This window comes from Carcharhinus amblyrhynchos, chromosome 27, assembly GCF_965287045.1.
Source record: "Carcharhinus amblyrhynchos chromosome 27, sCarAmb.v2.hapA, whole genome shotgun sequence".
Taxonomy (NCBI): domain Eukaryota; kingdom Metazoa; phylum Chordata; class Chondrichthyes; order Carcharhiniformes; family Carcharhinidae; genus Carcharhinus; species Carcharhinus amblyrhynchos.
The window spans coordinates 3,727,436-3,752,184 of record NC_137350.1 but is presented as its reverse complement, the minus strand read 5'-3'; the positions used below and the strand labels follow the sequence as shown (position 1 = coordinate 3,752,184).

The window sequence follows — 24,749 nt, the reverse complement described above, 5'->3', positions numbered from 1 at the left end:
CTAGCAGAAGATCTGAAGGGTGAAAGTGATCAGTACAAGAGATGCAGACACAAAGACATCAGAGAATCACAGAGTTATTGTGAAAAGAAGCAGCAAATCACCCTCAGCACAAAGTCAGTTTTTCTGTTAGGCAGGAAAGGGGGAGGTAGTGCTGCAGTGGTATTGTCACTGGACTAGTAATCCAGAGGTCTCTGCTAATGTCCTGGGGACCTGGGTTCAAATATCGTCCTGGCATTTAGTAGAATTTAAATTCAATTAAGAAACCTGGAATTAAAAGTTAGTGTCAGTTATAATGAACATGAAATCATTCTTGATTTATTGTAAAAAATCTATCTGGTTCACTAATAAACTTTCAGGAAGCAAAGTTGTCTCCCACCTGGTCTGGCACATGTGACTCCAGGCCTACAGCACTATGCTTGACTCTCAGATAACTTCTGAAATGGCCAAGAAAGCCTCTTAATTGTATCAAACTTCTACAGTATTTCTTTAAAAAAGGAATTAAAGCAGGTGGACCACTCTGCATCCACACAGGTATCAGGAATGGTACAACCAACTCTATTGACCCTGCAAGATCCTCCCTGTTAACCTCTGGGGGCTTCTGCCAAAACTAAGAGGATTGACCCATAGACTGGTCAAGCAACAGTCTGACTTAATCATACTCATGTTCATGGAATCATACCTTACAGACAACCACCAACATTATCCCCAGGACAGATCCACCAGTGATGGCACCGCAGTGGTATACAGTCAGGAGGAAGTAGCCCTGGTCGACCTCAACATTGACTGTGGACTCCCTAAAACCTTATGGCAATCATGGCAAAAAAAAACACCCCTGCTTGTTACGACTAAGATCACCCCTCAGCTGATGTATCAGCACTTATCCCATATTGAACACTTGACTGAAGCATTGAGCATAGAAAGGGCACAGAATGTACTCTGGGTGAAGCACTTTAATGTCCATCACCAAGAGCAGCTTGTGACTTGGCCACCATTGACCAAGCTGGCCAAGCCCTAAGTGACGTAGCTGCTAGATTGGGACTGTGATATGTGTGGGAACCAACAAAGGGGAAAAACCTACTTGACTTTTGTCCTGCATATGCTATGTCGCATATGCATCTCTCCGTGACAGTATTAGTTGGGGTGACCACTGCACTGTCCTTTTTGGAGACTTAAGTCCCATAATAAGTAAACCTTCCATGAGTGTTGCACGCACTGCCACTATGCTAAAACAGATATAGCAGCTTGAAACTGGGCACGCATGAGGCACTGTTTGTCATCAGCACACAGTATACAATCTCAATTTGTAACCTCATGGCCTGGCATGTCTCCTGCTTTACTGTATATCAAGCTGTGGGGTGAACTCTGATTCAATGAAATGTACAGGAGGGCATGTCTGGAACAGTACCAGGCAAACCCATGAATGAGGCATCTGCTTGGTGAAGCTGCAGCACAAGTTTACATTCATGCCAAACAGTGTAATCGGCATGCAATTATCAGAGCTAAACAATTCCACAACCAATGAATCAGATCTAAGCTCTGCAGTCATCATCATCATAGCATCCCTACAGTGCAGAAGGAGGCCATTCAGCCCATCGGGTATGTACCAACCACTGTCCCACTCAGGTCCTATCCCCGTGCATTTACCTTAGTTTATCCCACTGACGCTAAGGGGCAATTTAGAATAACCAATCCACCTAGCCACACATCTTTGGACTGTGGGAGGAAACCGGAGCACCCAGAGGAAACCCACGCATATATGGAAAGAAGGTGCAAGCTCCACACAGATAATGACCCGAGGCTGGGAATTGAACCTGGGTCCTGGGCGCTGTGAGACAGCAGTGCTAACCACTGTGCCACCCCAGTTCTGCCACATCAGTAATGAATGGTGATGGAGGGAAGGTGCCATAAATATCCCCATTCTCAGTGATGGAGGAATCCAACACATAAGTTGCATTAGCAATCATCATACTCATGAGTATGTTATTTAACATACTCGTGTGGGCTGCCGGTTGTAGACAATTTGCACTGTAATCTGAGCTGAAGTATAAAACAGTCCTTTCTCAAGAAGCACGACACAAATATATTTCTTAAAGGCACAGTATCATCACAGTGTCAGGAAAAGTATGGAACGCATTATTAAGTGAAGTAATAGCTGGACATTTAGGAAATCATCATGCAGTTATCAGCATGGCTTTGTGAGAATGAAATCATGTTTTACAAATTTATTAACTCTCTTTTGAAGAAGCAGGGTAGGCAAGAGAGAACTGGTAGCTGTAATTGGATTTCCAAAAAGCTTTTGATGAGGTGCCAAATCAATGATTGCTGTTGATGATATTGGTTTGATATATTAGAATTTTTGAAGATTTGGTTAATTCTCAGGAAACTGATTTGGGATACGTGGGCCATGTTCATGATGGCAAACTTTAGTGCTGTGTCACAGAGTTCAATGTTGGGACTTCAACTATTTATAGTCTATTGTGAGGATGACGCAAAGAGTTTGCAAAGGGGTATAGATAAGTTAAGCGAGTGGAAATAAAATTGACAGATGGAGTATAATTTTGGGAAAATGTAAGGTTTTCCAGTACGGCAGGAAAAATAGAAGAGTGTTACGTTATTTAAATGGCGAGTGCCTACAGAATTTTGCGATCTGGAAGGGTCTAGGAGTCTGTACATGAATAGCGAAAAGTTAGCATGCAGGTATAAATAATTAGGAAGGAAAATGGAGTGTTGGTCTTTATTGCAATGGGTGGAGTAAAAAGTAGGGAAGTCTCACTACAGCTGCAGGTGTTGGTGAGACTTCATCTCTAATACTGTGTATGGTGTAAGGAGGGACATACTTGCTTGAAAGCAGTTTAAAGAAGGTTTACTTCAAGATTCCTAGCATAAAGGAGTTATATTATGAGGATGGGTTGAGAGGGTTGGGTAGAAGAGTAGAGAGATGACCTGTTTGCAACAAATAAGATTCTGAAGGGGCTTTAGAGGGTTGATGCAGGGAGAATGTTCCCCTCATGGAGAATCTAGAACTCAGGGGCACAGCTTCAAAGGAAAAGCGTCCTATTGAAGACAGATGAGAGGAATTTTTTCCCAGAGGGTTGTGGATTCTCCTCCACAGGGAGCAGTGAGGCTGGGTCATTGAATATATTTGAGGCTGAGTTAGAGAGGTTTCTGAGTCGAGAGTTATAGGGACCGACAAAAAAGTGGATTTGAGACTGCAATCAAATCAGACATGATAGTAACGAATTGTAGAGTGTGCTTTAGGGGTTGAATGGCCAACTCCTGCTCCCATCTCTTTGATCTTATGAGAAGTGGCAGATGAAGTTCAATGGGAAGTGGCATACTTTGCTTTATGAATAGTTAGAATTATGATTCGATGTAGAAGCTGTTGATCCAGATTCATAACCAAGCTAATTTCAAATGTAAGTTATGGAAAAACTAGCAATAGTTTAATTGGCCCCAATTCTCACCAACTTGAAAAAAAACTATAAAGGTGAAAATGGACACACAGATTGTAATGCCACTAACTAGCCTCTAGGTTAGTCTTTGGTTTCACTCTGGTTTAATGAGCCTTAGACAAGTTTTCAGTAATAACCAGTTTTATGTTGAGACTTTTTCTGCCACATTATTGAGCAAAGCCCTAGGATATTGAGTCACCTCTATAGAACTGGCCTGTTTGATCTCACCAAATAACAATCCTATGCATCAATCTAACATTTCAAAGCTAATTGTGGAGTGCCATAGATGATGCTTCCATGATCCAAATACTCATTGAGTCATCATCACCTGTATGCTTCACTTTACTTCATATAGATACTAATATAGTTCGATTTTGTAAAAAAAAAACTCTGCATTGTAAATGAGTATCTCATTCCACATGGATGCATTTTTGAAAAGCTGTCGCTCCTAACCTGTTAATCTTGTCTGAACAGCTTTGTATTTGTGGGATGTAATCCAGCATAGTTAAATAAATGGTTAGATCGATATTTATCTGTGGCTCAGAAGCTAAAATTGATTTTAATTTCTATTTTAGTTTTGGGGAGGGGAGGTGGATTATATCATCTAGCTGTTATTTTTTCATCCCTGTACTTAGCCCATCATGTCCCAATCTTTTTTTTTGTAAGTCCCTCTCTTGGTGGATCAGCAGAGGTTGTATGTTCTATCTTAATGTTCGTTGTTGGAGCTGCAAGTATGTGGGTCTATTAACATGCCATCTGCAGAGACAGTGCCTTGAACACTGTCCGTCCAAAGGTTGCTCCCATGACGAGAACATCAACAATGGCCCACTGATCCCTGCAACCCTATTTAATTTGGAGCCCATTTCTCTGCTCCTTTCTAATTTAATGGGATTCTTTTCTGTTCACCATCATTGTTCCTTGCCTGCGACTTCCGTTTGTGACCTCTCTTATGTCGTGCACCCTGGGACACTTAACAGTGATGCTTTGTAACAGGTCACCTGACCTCCCCTTTTATGCTGTTCGTTCTTCCCTCTGCGATGGCGCGCAGAGTATGCCCTCGGCCTGAAGAAGGTAAACTGCACTCTGTGCTTGTTTAACCAATTCTCGGTTGGCACACGTGCTAAAGACCGTTAGTTTGTTGGAAGTCGGAGTTTCCGACCTCCAGACTCACCAAGGTAAATATAGGACTCATCCAGATATATAGATGTATGCACAAAAAATTAAACAGTATGCAAATGCTTGATTAATTTCACCCAAAAGTTTGCAACCTATCTTAATGTGTGCATCATTCACGGCCATTGATTATTCTTAGCAAATGGAAGAAATACCAAAATGGACTGAGTGACCGTAAATTATTTTCTATATGATCATCGCTCCGTATTTCACTGAAAGTTGCATTAGAACATACTAAAGGATATTGTTTCGTATGTTTACAGACAGACTTCACGTTGGAAAAACTAACTGCTCTGGAAAACAGCAAAAATTCAGACCTGGAAAAAAAAGAGGGAAGAATTGACGATTTATTACGGGTAACACTCTCTCTTTAACTAAGTGTTTCAAATTTAGCAAAGTGCAAAGCTACATTTTAAGATCACTTCACAGCCCTGGAATAGAATCTCACATTCATTTTGACAGTGAGAAGAAACTGGAATTTAGTATCTTAAACCTCGGTAAAGATAATTGCAAATATCTGAAGACCCAATTACTGAAATAGACTAGAATAATAAGTTAAAAGACAAGATTGTAAATATATAGTGAAAGATATTCAAGGACATACTTCATAACTCTCAACGGAGATATATTGCAGAAGGATTTGGACAGGTTAGGAGAGTGGACAAAGAAATGGCAAATGGAATACAGTGTGGAAAAGTGTGAGGTTATGCACTTTGGAAGGAGGAATGGAGGCATAGACTGTTTTCTAAATGGGGATTTGTTTAGGAAATCAGAAACAGAAAGGGAGTTGGGAGTCATTGTTCAAGATTGTCTTCAGGTTACCGTGCAGCTTCAGTCGGCTGTTAGGAACGCAAATGCAATGTTAGCATTCATGTTGAGAGAGCTCGAATAAAGAGCAGGGATGCATAAGGTTCTGGTCAGACCCCATTTGGAATGTTGTGAGCAGTTTTGAGCCCTGTATCTAAGGAAGGATGTGCTGGCTTTGGAAAGGGTCCAGAGGAGGTTGGCAAGAATGATCCCTGGAATGAAGAGCTTGTCGTGTGAGGAACGGTTGAGGACTCTGGGAGTGTTCTCTTTGGAGTTTAGAAGGATGAGGGGGAATTCTTATTGAAATTTACAAGGTACTGCGAGGCCTGGATAGAGTGGACATGAAGAGGATGTTTACACTAGTGGGAAAACCTATAACCAGTGGGCACAATCTCAGGCTAAAGGGACGATCCTTTAATACAGAGACAAGAGGGAATTTCTTCAGTCAGAGAGTGGTGAATCTGTGGAAGTCTTTGCTGCAGAAGGCTGTGGAGGCCGGGTCATTGAGTGTCTTTAAGACAGAGATAGGTAGGTTCTTGGTTAATAAGGGGATCAGGGGTTATGGGGAAAAGGCAGGAGAATGGGGATGAGAAAAATATCATCCATGATTGAATGGCGGAGCGGACTCGATGGGCTGAGTGGCCTAATTCCGCTCCTATGTCTTATGTTCTTATTGACAAAGAAAGCCTCTACGAGACTGATGAATCAGCTGAAGCTAACTAAGGAAGTTAAGGATGGTATAAAATTAAGAGACGTCATACAATGCTGCAAAGATTTGTGGTAGACCAGAAGATTAGGAAAAAATTAGAAACCAGCAGAGATTTTAAAAAGGGGGGAAATTAGAATATGTGAGTAAATTAGCAAGAAATAGTTTTAAAAAAAAACAGCTTCTGCAAGTTTATAAAGAAAGAGCAGCTTAAGTGAACCATGGTCCCATAAGGTGATAAAACTGGGGAATTCATCATGGGAAACAAGGAAATGACAGAGACTTTTAAGCTAATATTTTATTTGTATAGGAGACACTAACAGGCATCCTAAAAAATAGTATAAAATCAAGGGGGAAAAAAGGGAAGGAGGAACTTTAAACAGCTGCTATCATTAGGAAAACTAATGGGACTGAAGACTTCCAAATTCCCTGGATCTGATGACCTAAACCCTAGGGTATGGAAAGAACTATCCACTCCCCTCAGAACCTGGTGTTTCAATAGGATCACCTCTCATTTGTCGAAACTCCAGTGAGTATAGGCCCAACCTGAGGCTTGATCTTTGCCCCAAAGTTTGGACAAGGTTCGAGTTTCTTTGTTCTGTTGTAAGTGTGAAAAGTCTGGGAGGTGAATTTAAGCCTCTAACTTGCAAAATTCATTAGCAAATTGTACCAATTTTAAGCGACAGAAGGAAGGTGTTCTCATTTACTGCTACAATTAGAGAATCAGATGGCAGAAGTATAGAACTTACCTTCTAACATTGTAGATCACCTGGCTATTCAAATTAATGTGGGGCCGAAGAAGTATAAAGATTACGTGAACATTAAAATATATCTGGCGGATTAGCCATTATATTTGCGACCATCAGCCATTCAGTACTCGTACCATCAGTGGGTTTGTGCCTTATTGATTTCATATAGAGCCAGTGTAAGTGTTTTGGAAGCATAACACTCATGGTTTTTGGATTGAGAGAAGTTTCACTGAATCCTTTTATTCAAATTCTGTACAAACGTTGCTGTCAAACAGTGAGGAGAGGCCTCCAAGTGGCCCTGTTGTGCAACTACAGGTGTTACTTTGGAATAGAAACAGAAAATGCTGGATAAATTCAGCAGGTCTGGCAGCATCTGTGGCGAGAGAGAAACAGTTAACAGTTCGGGTCCATATGACCAGTCTGCAGAACTGAAGAGGAATAGAAATGTGGCCTTTAACTTGGCCGTAGGATAAGATTTCGCTTCAGCAGCCAGTTTAATTGGATATAACTCTGTTCCCTGTGGAAGAACAGGGTGGCACAGTGGTTAGCACTGCTGCCTCACAGCACCAGAGACCTGGGTTCAACTTCTAGCTTGGGTCACTGACTGTGCGGAGTCTGCACATTCTCCTTGTGTCTGCATGGGTTTCTCCCACAGTCCGAAAGACATGCTGGTTAGGTGCATTGGCCAGACTAAATTCTCCCTTAGTGTACCCAAACAGGCACCAGAGTGTGGTGACAAGAGGATTTTCACAGTAATTTCATTGCAGTGTTACTGTAAGACACTAATAAATAATTTTTTTCTGAATTTAAGAGATATGTTGCATTAACAGAATTTTTTCAAGTCAAAGTGTTTCTGTAATGCCCGAGGCTCTTGCAACAGCCCAACCCAGTCCACTTCTGTGGAGCAATGGATTATGTGGCACCAGAATGATAGAAAACTGCAAATGATTCTCAATTTATTAGGCTGCCAGTCCTCACTGTCTGAGGAAGGTGCACATAGGCCAGTGTGGAATGGTGTCTACTTTATTCAGATCTTGGAGGGAGACGTTCTCTTTGAGTATGCTGAAGACAGACTTCCCATGAGAATCACTTTAACCTCCCGGAATTGCCTTCCTGCACGCGCAGCTTGTTTGTACCCTTGAATATTTTGAGGGTCACTTGTTGCTCGGAACTGATTTGTCCTTGTATTGAGTCATACATTAGTTTGATTGCAGCTCAAGTTCAAATGCACCCAGGTGATTGCGAGCTCTCAGTGCCCTCCCTATCTGAAGAGCAACTGCTATCTTAATCTGAATCATTGTTGTTCTTAATTGTCCTCATTCTATGAGGATAGAATCATGGAACCCTACAGTGCAGAAAGAGGCCCTTCGGCCCATCGAGTCTGCACCGAACACAATCCCACCCAGGCACTACCCCCATATCCCTACATATGACACCCACTAATCCCTCTAATCTACACATCCCTGGACACTAAGGGGCAATTTCTTAGCATGGCCAATCAACCTAACTCGCACATCTTTGGACTGTGGAAGGAAACCGGAGCACCAGGAGGAAACCCACACAGACACGAGGAGCATGTGCAAACTCCACACAGCTCCAGGGTCCTGGGTTCGATTCCTGGCTCGGATCACTGTCTGTGAAGCAGCAGTGCTAACCACTGTGCTACCGTGCCGCCTAGAACAAAATTTTCTTACAAAAAATTGTTTCTTTAAATTTTGTTTTGCTACCAAATCTGTCTTATAAAACTAATAGTCAAATCATTAAAACTACATAGTTGACGTGGTATATATGGATTTTAATAAGGCGTTCGATAAGGTTCACCATGGTAGGCTTCTGCAGAAAATGCAGATGTATGGGATTGTGGGTAATCTAGGAAGTTGGATCAGGAATTGGCTATCAGATAGGAGACAGAGGGTGGTGGTTGATGGTAAATATTCATCATGGAGTTCGGTTACGAGTGGTGTGCCTCAGGGATCTGTTTTGGGGCCACTGTTGTTTGTAATCTTTATTAATGATCTGGATGAGGGTATAGTTGGGTGGATTAGTAAATTTGCTGATGACACCAAAGTCGGAGGTGTGGTGGATTGTGAGGAAGGGTGTCATAGTCTGCAGGGAGACTTAGATAGGTTGCAGAGCTGGGCCGAGAGGTGGCGGATGGAATTTAATGCGGAGAAGTGTGAGGTAATTCACTTTGGTAGGAGCAACAGATGTGTCGAGTATAGGGCTAACGGGAGGACTTTGAATAGTGTGGATGAACAGAGGGATCTAGGTGTATGTGTACATAGATCCCTGAAAGCTGGGAATCAAGTAGATAAGGTTGTTAAGAAGGCGTACGGTGTCTTGGCGTTTATTGGCAGGGGGATTGAATTTAGGAGTCGCAGCGTCATGTTGCAACTGTACACTACTCTGGTGCGGCCGCACTTGGAGTACTGTGTGCAGTTCTGGTCCCCACATTACAAGAAGGATGTGGAGGCTTTGGAGAGGGTGCAGAGGAGGTTTACTAGGATGTTGCCTGGTATGGTGGGGAGGTCCTATGAGGAGAGACTGAGGGATTTAGGGTTGTTTTCGTTGGAAAGAAGGCGGCTAAGAGGGGATCTTATTGAAACATATAAGATGATTAGAGGTTTAGATAGGGTGGATAGTGATAGCCTTTTTCCTCGGATGGAGAAAGCTAGCACGAGGGGGCATGGCTTTAAATTAAGGGGGGGTAGCTACAGGACGGATGTCAGGGGTAGGTTCTTTACCCAGCGGGTGGTGAGGGATTGGAATGCCCTGCCTGCTGCAGTTGTAAATGCGCCTAGTTTGGGGGCGTTTAAGAGATCTATGGATAGGTTTATGGACGAAAAGGGATTGGTATAGGCTAGTGGGTCATTGTTTTTGTAACTGGTCGGCGCAACATCGTGGGCCGAAGGGCCTGTTCTGCGCTGTAATGTTCTAAGTGGTGAAGTTTTTTTTTGTGCTTTTCTGGTGAGAATGTGCCCCCTTCATCTTTCCTGCATTCCGATCCCTCTGTCTGGATGGGCTGTCGGATGAAGATAAAGCTTTGACAGTGACCAGTTCCCAGGTGGAACTCTCTCTAGCGTGTTTTGCTTTGGAGATAATCTGAACCCTGGTACCCAACCAACACGTTGCCGCCGCAGTGTCTTCATTCAGTTCACAGCACCACTTAATGTTACTTCTTAAATCCTTGGCACGTGGCTGTCATTTATTACCCTCCTGGAGTAGATTGTTTGGCATTTGAAATCCGCACGTTTCTCTCATGGACTAGAAGTGAGCTGATTCATGAGATTTGAGCATGTTTTAAAGCGAGCCTGGATAACTTTGTCGGATGTTTGGTGCCACAGGCCCCTTGAGCCCTGTGCTATGATGAGGTTGAGTTGCAGTGTTTTAGTTCATGTCTGCCTGGGCCCTGACACTCTGTCTGAGACCAGACTGCCCAGTAAAAATCTTCCACTGTGGGGCATATTGTTTGATGCAGAGTAGATGGAAAATTTTGACGCTGGATCTGTTTTGCAAATGCGGTGGAAAGAGAGGCCAGTTCATTTTTATAAGCAGCACCTTGGTAGATTCAAATGATCAGAATCTGGCTGCTATGAATAGTTTTGATGCTGTTTTCATTGAGGTTTTCTTTTAAAAAGCCGACTTTCAAAGGAAAATGATAATGGAAGCTTTTGTACCCACAGTGGGAGGGAAGTGTGGGAGTACACAAATTAGTAAATTTAAAACTGAAAGTGATGTAACTATGTACTGATTTTCTTGGAATCTGTGAAGGACAAAGCTGAACTTTTATTATTTTGGGTTGTAGGTGTTTAATGACTGCATTTTTCAACCAAACTGTCATAGTCAACACTTCCATCAGATGGCACCAGAGTCAGGCAAATGCACTAATTTGAGTACCACTAAATCCAAGCTAATTTTATCATTCATATGGTACACATTCTATCTGATAAAGGAAGATCTTTGAATTCTTACAATGCAGAAGAAGGCCATTCAGCCCATCGAGTCTGCACCGATGGAGTGCTTGCCCTACCACCATCGTATCCCCCATATCCCTGCATGTTTGCAATGGTTAATCCACCTGAACTGCACATCTTTGTACATCTAAAAGACAATTCTACTACTTTTCCTAATGATTTTTTTTAAACTTTATTCCAATCCAATCGAGTCAAATTAAAGCCAATTCAGAGTCCCAACAAGTTGGGACATTCCCGATGCAAGCTGACAAGACAGGGCTCTCACCTCCTGTCTTGGGCTCGATTTACATGATCCAAGCTGATTGGAGTAGGTGTAGCTCCTCCTCTAAGGCTTGATCTAATTTGCATCTTAGCCAAAAGGCCGAGATAATTTACTGTACCTGCAGACTAGCCTTTTTTTGAGATCCACACACTAAGACACACAGATCCCTCTGCACCTGAACTCTGCAGCCACTCACCATTTAGCTGCATGTGTGCTGAAATTATATAATTGTTAACTCGTTCATAGTAAACTTTCTTCCGAACCGTGGAATCTTGTAGCTTAATTGTCTTTGAGAGTTCTTGGCATTTCAAGTTTCATCTACTCTAGTGTTTTTTTTAAGAAGTTGCTGGTTTCTCACTGGATTGTAATAAAATTTGTGGTTCTCATCCAAGATTGCAGTTTGGGGCTAATTTGCAACACTTTCCCATGTTCCTACTCGGGCAGCATTTCCTCCAGTCTGGCAGAGTGGTTAATGGGTAAAAGCTGAGTCCTTGCACGTGCGGCGTTGTACTTGTTAGTAAGTCCAAAGTTAACAATCAGCCATTCAGTATGTACATCTTACGGTGAAGCTGCAAGGGGGTAACCTCCCGATTCTCTCATCACTGTTGAAGGTGGAATGGTCAAAGTTGCCAGAGGACCAGAGGCTGCTCTCCCCGCTTTCTGGGGAAGAGCTGACAAGTGGTGATTTAACCTGAGGACTGCCACACCTGGCCTTCACAAGTAACAGACAAATGTACATAGAACATTACAGCGCAGTACAGGCCCTTCGGCCCTCGCTGTTGTGCCAACCAATGGAACCAATCTAATGACCCTCTAACCTAAACTATTCCAATGTTATCCATATGCCTATCCAATGACCATTTGAACGCCCTTAAAGTTGGCGAGTCCACAACTGCTGCAGGCAGGGCATTCCACGCCCTTACTACCCTCTGAGTAAAGAACCTACCTCTGACATACAAATGTATGTACGGATTAGTCTGCCTGGTCAAATTTAGTTATTAGTTGGACGCACAACAATCAATAGAGTCACAGCTGGAAAAAAAATAGTCAAAATCTTTTTTTTAAAAGAAAAATAGAATTCAATCATGAGTTTGGTGTGGGATTTTTTTAAGCAACTTTTGGGTAAATTATTCTGGTTCACCTTCTGCTGGGTGAAAAAGAGATGCAGCATTTCACATAGTTGAGTTCCAATCTGCCCGTTAATTTCCGTGTATTTTTGTCAGAATTAAAGGTCAGCAGAAAGTCTCAGTGTTTTTATTCCATAATGTTTCTTTCATGTTACAATCACTGTTTCCGAAGTAAATCAACAGGATCATTTTGTTACAATCTCAGACCAAATCTTCCGGTTCCTGGGTGAGAACCGCAAATTTTATTACAATCTGGTGAGGGACCAGCATACTTTTTAAAAAAAAACACTAGAGTAGGCGAAATTTGAAATGCCAAGAACTCTCAAAGAGCACAAAGCCACAAGATTCCACAGTTAGAAGAAAGTTTACTATACACGAGTTAACAAAACAAACAGTCAATACTATCCATCTTAGACTCAGAAGGTCCAGAATTAACATGAGGTGACGTGAATTAACAGGTAAACTGTGGTCAAGTTCAAGACAAACTGTACATTTAGACACAACCAAGACAGCTCCCACCCAGACATCAGTGAGTTAGAAAAAATCTTCAAACCTCTCTTTCTCCTGAGGGATCTTCTTTCAAAGAGTTACTCTAATCCCCAGCCAACAGTGGCTGTACCCGAATAGAGTTTCACAGGTGGAATCTTAACACTCTTTCAGATTTCTCTCAAACCTGCTACCAAGTCCAACCTTCCTGGGCTTGTTTCCCAGCTAAGCTAACCTTCCAAGACTGCATCCCCCTCCCAAGCTGGGCAGGCTGCTTTCCAGCGTACGCACAGTCCCATTTTCCTGACCCCATTGCTGCCAGCCACTGCTTCTGGGTTTCCCTTTGCCCCAACTCTTAGCAGCGCTGAGCTAACCATGGCTCTGGGTGGCTTCCGAGTCTCCGACCCTTAGCAGCATGGAGCTAACGGTGACACTGCAACTGCTTAGAGCCTGGGTATCCCTGACTCACTGTTCATTAACTGCTGCCCTCTGATCCTTCAGCTGACCTCTGATATCTCCTAACAGCGTTCATCCCTGTGTCCTGATGCAGAGTTGGATATAATTTGGTACATTCTATGATTTAAACATTACAGTCTCCAATCAACTAACGATCACTCTCACAAGCATTAACTTGAAATCAATTTTGGGTTTTTTTTATCAGAAAGTTGACTGTCTTTTTATGTGGGAGGTGAGTAGTACCTGGCAGCTGCCATTCATATGATGTGGAGATGCCGGCGTTGGACTGGGGTAAACACAGTAAGAAGCCTCACAACACCAGGTTAAAGTCCAACCGATTTGCCATTCCACCAGGAGCAGGTCACTGGCCTTTGCCAGTGAAGGGCTGGAAGAGAAATTCACCAAAGTGTTCTAGTGCTAACTAATATCCAGGAATCATCACTACTGGAAAATGTACGCTGACAGCAAGGGCAGCTGGGGTACCTGTCTTGGTCAAATACTTGTCAGTGCCCCTGACTAGACTGACCTGAACAGTGTCCAAATGGATGAGGTATTGGAAAGCTGCCGTGTGGAACAGATTCTGAATGAGCAGCCAGTTTCAGGGAGACAGAAAGTTAATTTTCTCCCACAGCTCTACAATCTTATCCTCCTTCAGAATATTTAAGGGTCATTATTCTTAAATGTTTTTTAAGCATTGTCTACTTAATTATATCTGAGGACTATAAGCACTTGTATCAGACTCGGAATGGAGTCCGAGCCCCTCCTCAACATGTGACACCCAGATGTGTAACACAAGATGGTGCTAAAAGCAGCCGTGATTCTTTCTTAATTAGATATCTCTCCTCCCCTCTGCAGTCACTGACACTTTATCCATATGATGGCCAGCTTTGCACAGGTTACAGTAGCTTCTGTTGATATTGGCTGCGCTGCTAGGGAGTGTCTTTATTTCCTGTATAATCTTGCTGCTTTGGTTGCATCAGTTGTTTCTTTACCATTTGGCGAGTCCCTGCACCGGCGAACTCTGCTCTGAAAAGTTGCATCCTATTCTCCTAATCCTTACCAAAATAAACAGCAAATAGTATTTCATTCAGGAACTGGTCAGGTGGACTGCAGAGATCCAATATGTTCCTATCTTCTCATTTAACACTAATATGCTGTCATACATTTTCTACTTAACTGAGTGACTTTGTATTGAGAGGGGAGGAAATAGAAGAGTGGAATATTACAGCTGACTAATGTGGTGTTTTTAAATGGCAGATTTAATATAGATAAACTCCGTAACTGATGGAGTAGAGCACAGTCTACTCTTTATCCCAGACTGTTCAAATTCTGATCGTTTTAAGCTGTTATTTGCTTAAGCTCTTGCCTTGTATTATTTATGTTGCATAATTCAAATTATTTTTAAAATTCTTCTGTGAAAGGAGACATTAAACGGGGCGGCGTTGTGGTTAGCACAGCTGCCTCACAGCACCAGTTCAATTCTGGCCTTAGATCACTGTCTGCGTGGGGTTCACACGTTCTCCCCTTGTCTGTGTGGGTTTCCTCCGGGTGCTCCAGTTTCCACCCACACTCCAAAGATGTGCGGGTTAGGTGGATTGACCGTGCTAAGTTGCCCCTTGCTGTCAGGGGGACTAACTAGGGTAAATGCATGGGGTTATGGGGATAGGACTTGGGTGGGATTGTGGTCGTTGCAGACTTGGTGGGCCAAATGGCCGCCTTCTGCTCTATGCCTATGTTAAATTCTCAGAAGTACGCTAGCACAGTGGTTAGCACTGCTGCTTCACAGCTCCAGGGTCCTGGGTTCGATTCCTGGCTCAGGTCACTGTCTGTGTGGAGTTTGCACATTCTCCTCGTGTCTGCGTGGGTTTCCTCCGGGTGCTCCGGTTTCCTCCCACAGTCCAAAGATGTGCGGGTTAGGTTGATTGGCCATGCTAAGAAATTGCCCCTTGGTGTCCAGGGATGCGGGGATTAGTGCGTATAATGTGTAGGGATGTGGGGGTGGGGCCTGGGTGGGATTGTGTTCGGTGCAGACTCGATGGGCCGAAGGGCCTCTTTCTGCACTGTAGGGATCTATGAGCTTTTAAAAATCAAATGGAATATAAATTAACTTTATGGAAAACCGGTGTTTCCAGCTAAGCACGCACTTGAATCATATTTTATACTGACAAGTGCATCCCTAAAATAAATTGACTGAAATGTAGAATTATTGGGGAGGGGAAGAGCCCTCCCATGAAGTACTGACGGTGCAGCATTTTGTTGGGGGATGGGAATGGGTGGTGTATGTGTTTGTGTTGGAAATTGGTGCTAGGTGGAATATGTGGGAGTGGGGGGAACCGTGCATGTGTGGCAGGTGACGTGTCAAAGTGTTAGTGTTGCACAGAGCAACAATGTCCGTGCCTCTGGAATTAGCAGTTCTCCGATAGCATTAATATGAAATGAGAGATGGCCTCAGTGTGCTCACCCGGCATTACAGGGAAAATGGGCCATTTCCCAACGTGAAGAGCCACGTGAGCAGGGAGACAAAAAGAAGCCTGTTGTTGTGCAGCCCAATCCTGACGTGTCCTGTTTATGAAATGAGCTGCCCTTTAAAACATGGAAATGAAGTTGACTTTAATCCAAAGGCTGATTAATTATGGACTCTTTTATCCCCCCGAAAGAAAGTATTTTGGCATGCATGTAAACTTCCCCAGTGACGGAGATCAAAGAGTGAGGAGTCGAGAGATTTCCCGCATTTTGTTTCAGCAATGCTAACCCTTGCCAACCACATCAGTGTATATAGTAACTTATGGAAATAGCAGTCTGAAGATTGGGCAAATGCAAGACCCGTAACAGCTGGAGAATTAAATTTGCACATGAATTGTGAATGGCCTGACTGTTCTGAGCAACTTGCACTCTGCCCGTGAACCCTCTGCATCTGAGCTACAGCGCCTCCTGGCTGCGTGCCAAAAGAAATTGAGCATGTCGGCAGTCAAAGTGAGAGCCGTCAACTTGCGATTGTGCTAAAGTGTGTGGCCAGCATTTACGCAAAGGATGATAAGTTCATCCTGTTGCAATCTGGACGCCCAGACAGTGTTTCTGTGGATGTAAACACTACACGTAAAAGCAGAAATGTACCTTCAGTTAAAAACATAAACGGAGATCTTTGATATGCTTGAGGTTTTTGTCCACCTGGGTCTTTTCAGCTTGCTTTGTTGACTCCGCTCCCACGAAATGGCTTACCATGAGCCAGGCTAGGAAAATAATCATTTGTTTGTCAGGGCCATTCTGGATGATTCCGCTGGGAAAGATTTATTTCTCCCACCTGTTTCTGTCAGATTTCTTAATTATCAAAAACACCGAAGGTTTGCAAGAACGCTATTGGAAATCAATTTAAAGAATATTTGTCAGAAAATCTTGCACTTTAATGAGGGCAGTTGTGAATTCTTGGAAAACGTATTGTTATTTATTGTTTAGAAGATGGAGAAGAGATTTATTTTTGTTTTAAGAATTGGAAGAAGTGCAGTGTTTGGTGATTGAAGGGTATCGCTGATGCTGAAAGGAAGAATCTGCAGCACTGGCCTTGATTATATAAGTGCAGAAACTGAGGCAACCTCACGGAGAGGGACAGTGACGGGAACTGCTGAGATGTCGATACTGAGATGAATGTTTGGAGTGATGGGAGAGGACAGAATCGGGAACCAGGTCAATGAAGATTGTGGGAGCGTCGGAGAAAATAGCCAAGAAGAGGTTGAAATGGTTTGGAGGAAGAGGAGAAATGTGGCATGGCGAGTGATGGAGATGGGACTGCTGGGAGGAGGAAGGCTCAGACCAGATAGGAAAATGAGAGCACAAGAGGGATGGGTGACTGACAGGAGGAATTGGAAAAGGCTAATCAACAAGCATTGTAGTGACCCCAAGTAAAATGGGAAAAGCCAAAAGAAGAGATTTATTTTTAATAAACTCTTCATTTTTTTCGCTGTTCTCTGGTGTATTTTGTATCTCTCAAAACGAGGTTGGTTGGTGCTTGAAGTTGATGTTGTCCCTTTCTTGCATGTCAGCCTGAGGCCAAAAGCATTTTGGCTTTGGTTAGAAGAACATGTACAAAAATGACAGGCAAGAAAAGAACTGCTCTTCCATTCAACCTGTTCTATGCAGTTTTAACCTCTTGTGCATCACTATTGTACATTCCCAAGCATTGTCAGGAATGACTAAGTCATTTGCAAGGCAACTGTAGCATAAATCTTCCCCACCCCTTCTTTTGCCAACTGTGTACCTGAGTTGTAGATTCTGAATACACCTTTCCAATTCACCTGTCATCCACAGGGGTGACCTGAGATCGCAAGTTCTCCCCATGCCATATACTGGCTGTTTTGCTGTCAAATTGAGTCAGGCGGTCCAATATTAAAAGAAAATTATAGGGTACTAGCCAACAGCTGGCGGTGTGGTGATGCAGTGGATAGCACTGCTGCCCCACAGCGCCAGGATCCTGTGTTTGATTCCAACCTTGGGTGGAGTTTGTACATTCTCACTGTGTCGGTGTAGGTTTTCTCCGGATTCCTCCCACAATCCAACAGCATGCTGTTTAGGGGGATTGGCCATGCTAAATTGCCCCTTAGTGCCCAAAGATGTGTAGGTTAGGTGGATTAGCCATGGAAAATGCATCGCATTACAGAGATAGGGTGGAGAGGAGGGCCTGGGTGGGATTCTCTTTAGGAGAGTTAATGGACCAAATGGCCTCTTTCAGCACTGTGGGGATTTGATGGTTCTAACAGAGAGAAGAGGCTGACTGACACCCCTCCCCCCCCCCCCCTCCCATTATGGGCTAAATGCAATGCTGTGTTCCAAAGCTGAAAGGCTACTGTCTAATTCACTGTACCATCTGAAACCTCGCATTTGTTAATAAAGAGTTATTAATGATATTATAGAACATTACAGCACAGAAACAGGCCTTTTGGCCCTTCTTGTCTGTGCCGAACCATTTTTCTGCCTAGTCCCACTGACCTGCACCTGGACCATATCCCTCCACAGCCCTGTCATCCATGAACCTGTCCAAGTTTTTCTTAAATGTTAAAAGTAAGCCTGCATTTACCACTTCATCTGGCAGCTCATTCCACACTCCCACCACTCTCTGTGTGAAGAATCCCCCCTAATATTCCCTTCAAACTTTTCTCCTTTCACCCTTAACCCACGCCCTCTGGTTTTTTTCTCCCCTAGCCTCAGTGGAAAAAGCCTGCTTGCATTCACTCTATCTATACCCATCAAAATCTTATACACCTCTATCAAATCTCCCCTCATTCTTCTACGCTTCAGGGAATAAAGTCCTAACCTATTCAATCTCTCTCTGTAACTCGGTTTCTCAAGTCCCAGCAACATCCTTGTAAACCTTCTCTGCACTCTTTCAACCTTATTTACATCCTTCCTGTAATTAGGTGACCAAAACTGCACACAATACTCTAAATTCAACCTCACCATAACATTCCAACTCTTATACTCAATACTTTGATTTATAAAGGCCATATTCTGTGACTTCCTGTATGGAGTTGTATCCTAACTGTTCACGAGTGTAATGGTGTGAAAAGCTGAAATGCTTCTTTGGATATGGAAACTATTTCTGTGGCCACAACAGTGCAGGACCAGACCGCGGACACCGGAATCTAGAGTTTGAGAATGAACTCGTTCATGAGGAATGGTGTATTTTAAAAACACAATTTAATGTAGCTTTTTCACTTTTCCTGAAGTTAGTCATATTTTCTTTGCAGAGATCAAAGCTGACACTGAATCATTTCCTATCGCAGACAAACCAAATTTTGGCCGCAGTGTAATGTTTTAATTTTCTGGTACCAGAACTTTCCCAACAGGGCCTCTGTAAGTTAGGAAATAGAAAGTGAGCGGTGGCAATTTTTTTCACCCCATGGCTACTTCATCAACAAGAACTTGGATTTTCATTGTTGTAAAACATGTTAGACATTCTGTTTTATTTATCATTCATCTTAAAGGCAACATGGGCCAGAGTCAGTAACAGTAGGTGCTGTGTTGTAACTGTGGCCGTGGCTCATTGATTTCCTTTCTTTCTATTTCAGACAAATTGTGATTTAAGAAGACAAATAGATGAGCAACAGAAAATGCTGGAGAGATATAAAGAACGGTTAAATAAATGTGTGACCATGAGCAAAAAGCTACTAATAGAAAAGGTACGCTGGCCATTAATTTGAGCGTGAACATTCAAAGCACAGCTGCAGAGGAAGGTCGAGGGAGAATACTTTCCTGTTTTAAACAACACATTGACCTCAGGAGAACTTTGACTGACTCTTTTCTAGCAGCTCTGTGGCATTCAGCAGGATCTCGCTCGCTGCTTGAATGTTATCGTCAGCTGGTATTAAAGCAGTTTCTCTTGGATGGATGTAAAAGATCCTGTGGTGCTACTTCAAAGAAGAGCTGGGTGTTCCGCACATTACCTTGGCAAACATTTACCTCCTAAGATAAACCAACATCTATTAAGAAACAGATTTTCAGATCATTATGACACTGCTGTCTGTGGGACCTTGCTCTGCACTAATTGGCTCCCTCACTGAGTATTCAATTGACCAAAGCGTTCTGGGGTGGCCTAAGATTGTTAAAAATACTACATCCAAGTACAAATCTTTCATTCTTGCTTTCTTTTTGTAATAACTCCCCTGTAAACAGTGGGGACAAGAAAGAAGGTCTAAATGATGATCTCATTGTAGAAAGTAGAAGGACTTTCCAATACCATCCTCGTGCATGTGGCTTGTGTACTGAGTGATGGAGTTATTTTGTTTCATGTTTCTCCTTTAGTTTAAAGGGAGATTATTGCAGATACTGGAGATTCTTGATCAGAGTATTACTATTTTTAGTGATTGATTAGGGAGTTAGTAACAAACTTGCAAGTTGTTATTTTATTATGCAGTGCTGGTAATGAGTACATAACTATTTTGATATAACTACTTGTTCAGTTTTATTTAGTGAGTTGATAAGAAACTAGCACAAGAGAGATTGCAACCTAAGTGAGGCATTTCCATTTCCCAAGAGGTAGCAAGTTCACGTTTAACCCAGGTCATGGCATCAAGCAGAACTTTGTAAATTTTTCAGTTAGTTTTTTTATTGGCACCTGTCCGCCTTGGGAGCTGATGGACTGTGCCCAGAGTATATGTCACTTCTGTATTGGACATTGTTGTGGCTATAGAGGCCAATTTGTGAGGCGGGAACTCTTATGCAGCTGGCATGGAATGAGTAGTATTTGCTCAAGGCCAGCGGATGTTTTTCTCCTCCCAGCGAGCTCTTCTGCCATCTGGTCATTTCTTTTGTGGTTCTCTTTTTCCATGCCAGCCTGACTGGCTGTTTCCAGTGGGCAGAAAGGCTGTTTCAAGGCACTCCATTCAGCACCAAGGACTTGCCATGCGTCGACTCCTATCCCAGTTATCTTGAAGTCCTGCTTCCAGATACCCTTGTGTTGCAAATACAGTAACCTGTTGGTCTTGTGCAGATGGTAGGCTGGCCATATCCTAAAGACATGCCTGATAGTATCATCCATTTGGCTCACGTGACGCAGCCAGTGGAGTCATAGCTGACCCGAGGGGAAAAATGTGGAAATCCCTGCACACTTTGTACTTCCATGTTCACTACTCTGCCTTGCCAGGATATGCCCAGTATTTGTCCTGAGGCATGAGGCGGAAGCTGTTCAGCTGCCTTTCTTGGCCTTTACTACTGTAAAAGAGGGTGCTGAGAACACAAGCCTGATGCACATGGAGTTGTTTATCTTTGGTTGGTTTGAAGTTGATCCACATTCAACATCTCAACTTTGACATAACAGCTGCAACCTTTGCGATTCTGGTGCTGATCCCAGCATCAAGGGACTGGTTGCTCCTGTTGATCTAAGGTATGTGAAACTGCTGATGGTGTCCAGAATTAGATTTTCAAAGTTGATGGGAGATGGCATCTCTACGTCCCAGCCCACAATACTGTCTTCCTGAATCTGATTTATCAGTCCCAGGAGTCTGGCAGGCCCAGGAGAACAGATGTATAAGCTGCTGCGAGTGAACTTTAGTATGGAATGTTAGCTTGACGTCATCATCAAATAGCAACTCTCACACTAGGACATTATTCACTTTGGTCTTGGCACGTGGTTTTGCCAAGCTGGCATGCTGTGGGTCTGGCACGCAGGTAGCCACCCTCATTTGAGTCACCAAAAGTGTCCAGATAGCAACGTGGAGAAAAATTTGCTAGAGAGAGTTGGCACCAGGATGCAACTCTGCTTTAGACAGCTGTGGACATTGAAAGCTTCTGATGATGCTCCATTGTAATTGATGAAACCACATGTTCTTGTGGAATGAAAAGATGGCACCCAGGGTGTGCAGGCCTATCTTCCTCATCAGTCTGAAGAGTCGTCTCCTGCTGACCAAGGTTGAAGGCCTTGGCGAGGTCTGTGAAAGTGATGTGAAGTAGCCCGCACTGTTCAGAGTTTCCATAACTGCTGAAGTGAGAAAATCGTACTGACAGTCCATTTGCCAGCACTGAAGTCTCACTGAGACTCCAGATAGATGCACCATGCCATTCAGGGTCTGCAACCTAGTCAGAGCAGTGTAAGGAAAGACATTCCCCACAATACTCCACAAGGAAATAGTTCAGTAACTGGTGCAGGTGTACAATCCCCTTTATTCCTTTATTTTTGTACAAGGTAATGATTTTTCTATCATGCATGCCTTTGCAAATGCAAACTATTTTAGGTGTCTTGCTTTTATCTCTCTCTCTCTATCTCTCTCTCTCTCTCTCTCTCTATCTCTCTCTCTATCTCTCTCTCTATCTCTCTCTCTATCTCTATCTCTCTCTCTCTCAACTGGCTTTCAGAATTGTGTCACTGGGAGTGCTAGGGATCTGACCAGAAGTAAAAGTCGGGTGTTAGATGCTAAGCTCCTGCCTGGGTCTTCTATATATCACCTGGTACTCAGTGATTGGAGCAATTGCCCAGCCTGTATTGTGTGTCACTGGACATCACTAACTTGGGAAAGTTTGGGCGACAAATGGGGGCGGGATTAGAGAATATTTAAGTAACTGGATGTTCAAAATCACCTTCTGCTCTTCAGTCTTTAAAACTTTGGGACCCTGGGGTGTCATTCATTGTGAACAGGACAATGCAAGGAGGGAGTTGTTAACCGGTTAATTTTTTTTGTAAATTCATGATGATTTTTCAGTCAAAACAAGAGAAGCTTGCCTGTCGAGACAAGAGTATGCAGGACCGTTTGCGACTAGGACACTTCACTACAGTCAGACATGGAGCCTCCTTCACCGAGCAATGGACAGATGGCTATGCATTTCAGAATCTTATTAAGTAAGTACTGACCATTTGGAGCAATGGCCAAAGCAGTGTGAGAATGGGGCTATGGTCAATTTAATATTTCTGCTTCTTACCCTTTCCCTAGCTCATCACAAAATGGCAGTAATCTTCAGATCTCCTGAAATGTCTGCCACTGACTTGTCCCTTTAACCTAATTTCCCAGTCCATTTTGGCCAATGTTGTAGTCATGCCCTTATATTTTAAGTTTAGAACACTTGTCTAAGATCTGCTCTGCTGTCCCTCAGAGTGTGAAATCCAGACATGTTCTGATCACTGCAGCCTAAGGGTGCCTTCACTATGAGGTCACTCACCCTGACTCATTGTATTATTACCAGATCTGTAACAGCCTGCTCTCTAAAACTCTGACTCTAAAACATACTTCTCCAAGAAACTGTCCCGAAATCACTCTGAATTCATCATCCAGGCTACCTTTGCCAGTCTGTCTCACCCAATCTAAACAAAATCACCCATGGTTATTGCCATACCTTTCTCAGAAGCCCCTGTTACTTTGTCCTGTATACCTCTTCCTAAAGGGCCTTTAAACCCCTCCCACAAGTGACTTCTCACCTTTACTGTTTCTCATCTTTATTCAACCTGATTCTGTGCTTGGATCTCCAGAACTAAGATCATCACTCTATATTATCCCAGTGTCATCCTTAAGAAACAGAGCTATTCCTCCACCTTTTCCTGTTCTTCCTGGATGTACCCTTGAAAACTCAGATCACGATCTTTGTCATCCTGCAGACATGTCTCTGTGATGGCAATCAGGTTATGAATTAAAAGCCTGTAGCCAAGACAGCTCCACTGGGCGGATGAGCATTTGTGAATGGAAAGTGTAGTGAGGGGAGAAATTGAACCCCGCGCTTGTCTGTATTTTGACGTAGCGACAACACCTCATCGTAGTGAAAGTTCAGAAGGTTTCCCAAGAAAACAAGCTGTAAAGTGATAACATAAGGAAGTCATGTATGCCCTGTCTGTGAATAATTACCCAAGTGAGCAGAAAGCCAACGGGGAAGAAGGGATGCAACAGGAATGCAAATATCGGCAGGAGAATGGTAAAGACATTGAAGCTCCATAAAAGAGAGGGCCTGATTAATATGGAACAAGCGTTCTGCAAACTGGTAAAAAAAAAATCAATAACTGAGAGAAGAACTGCAACAAAGAAAATCCTGAAGGAGAAATATAATAGTATGCACTGTGGATAGAAACTGGATTCCTATTCCCACTTAGCCCCCACAATTTATGCAGCAGCAGCTGATGAAGTTGTACGAAGCCATCCCTGTTAAATTTTAAATAATATGAATTTTTAAGCAGGAACCATGATAGATGGAAACTCAAACCTGGCTGTCAGATAACTGTCCGTGTGTTCAGTTGTGCATGTGTGCGCACATGCATGTGCACGTGTGTGTGCATGTGTGTGTCAGTGTCATCAAGGAGCCCTGGTAAGATTGAAGTCACTGTGAATAGGGGAAAATTCTCTACTAATTGCTGCATTACCTAATACAAATGAAGACGGTTGTGGTTGTTGGAGACCAATCATCCCAGTTCCTGCAGGAGGCCCCAGGCTAGTGTCCTAAACCCAATCATTTACAGTCGCTTCATCAATGACCTTCCCTTCGCCGTTTGTTCAGAAGTGAGAATACTCACTGATGCTTTCACAGTGATCAGTTCGATTCACAATTCCTCAGATGATGAAGCAATCCATGCCCACATGCAGTAAGACCTGTATAACATTCAGGATTGAGCTGCCACCTCACTAATAGCAACTGTATCTCAAGTTGGAGTGTTATGGTAAAGTTATATAAGGCATTGTTGAAGCCGAATTTAGAGTATTGTGTACAATTTTGGTCACCTAGTTACAGGAAGGATGTAAATAAGGTTGAAAGAGTGCAGAGAAGGTTCACAAGGATGTTGCTGGGACTTGAGAAGCTGAGTTACAGAGAGAGATTGAATAGGTTAGGACTTTATTCCCTGGAGTGCAGAAGAATGAGGGGAGATTTGATAGAGGTGTATAAGATTTTGATGGGTATAGATAGAGTGAATGCAAGCAGGCTTTTTCTACTGAGGCTAGGGGAGAAAAAAACCAGAGGACATGGGTTAAGGGTGAAAGGAGAAAAGTTTAAAGGGAATATTAGGGGGGGGCTTCTTCACGCAGAGAATGGTGGGAGTGTGGAATGAGCTGCCAGATAAAGTGGTAAATGCAGGGTCACTTTTAACATTTAAGAAAAA

General features: G+C 43.1%; 1 protein-coding gene across 1 annotated transcript in view; it reads left to right on the top strand.

The window, feature by feature from the left end:
• The window catches only part of tlk2 (tousled-like kinase 2), a 159,145-nt gene that overhangs the window by 78,018 nt on the left and 56,378 nt on the right, over nt 1-24,749 (top strand). The window contains exons 8-10 of the mRNA XM_080213883.1: nt 4,889-4,981; nt 19,252-19,362; nt 22,378-22,514. Of these exons, the coding sequence (XP_080070009.1) occupies nt 4,889-4,981; nt 19,252-19,362; nt 22,378-22,514 (341 nt within the window). The remainder of the gene's footprint in view (nt 1-4,888; nt 4,982-19,251; nt 19,363-22,377; nt 22,515-24,749) is intronic.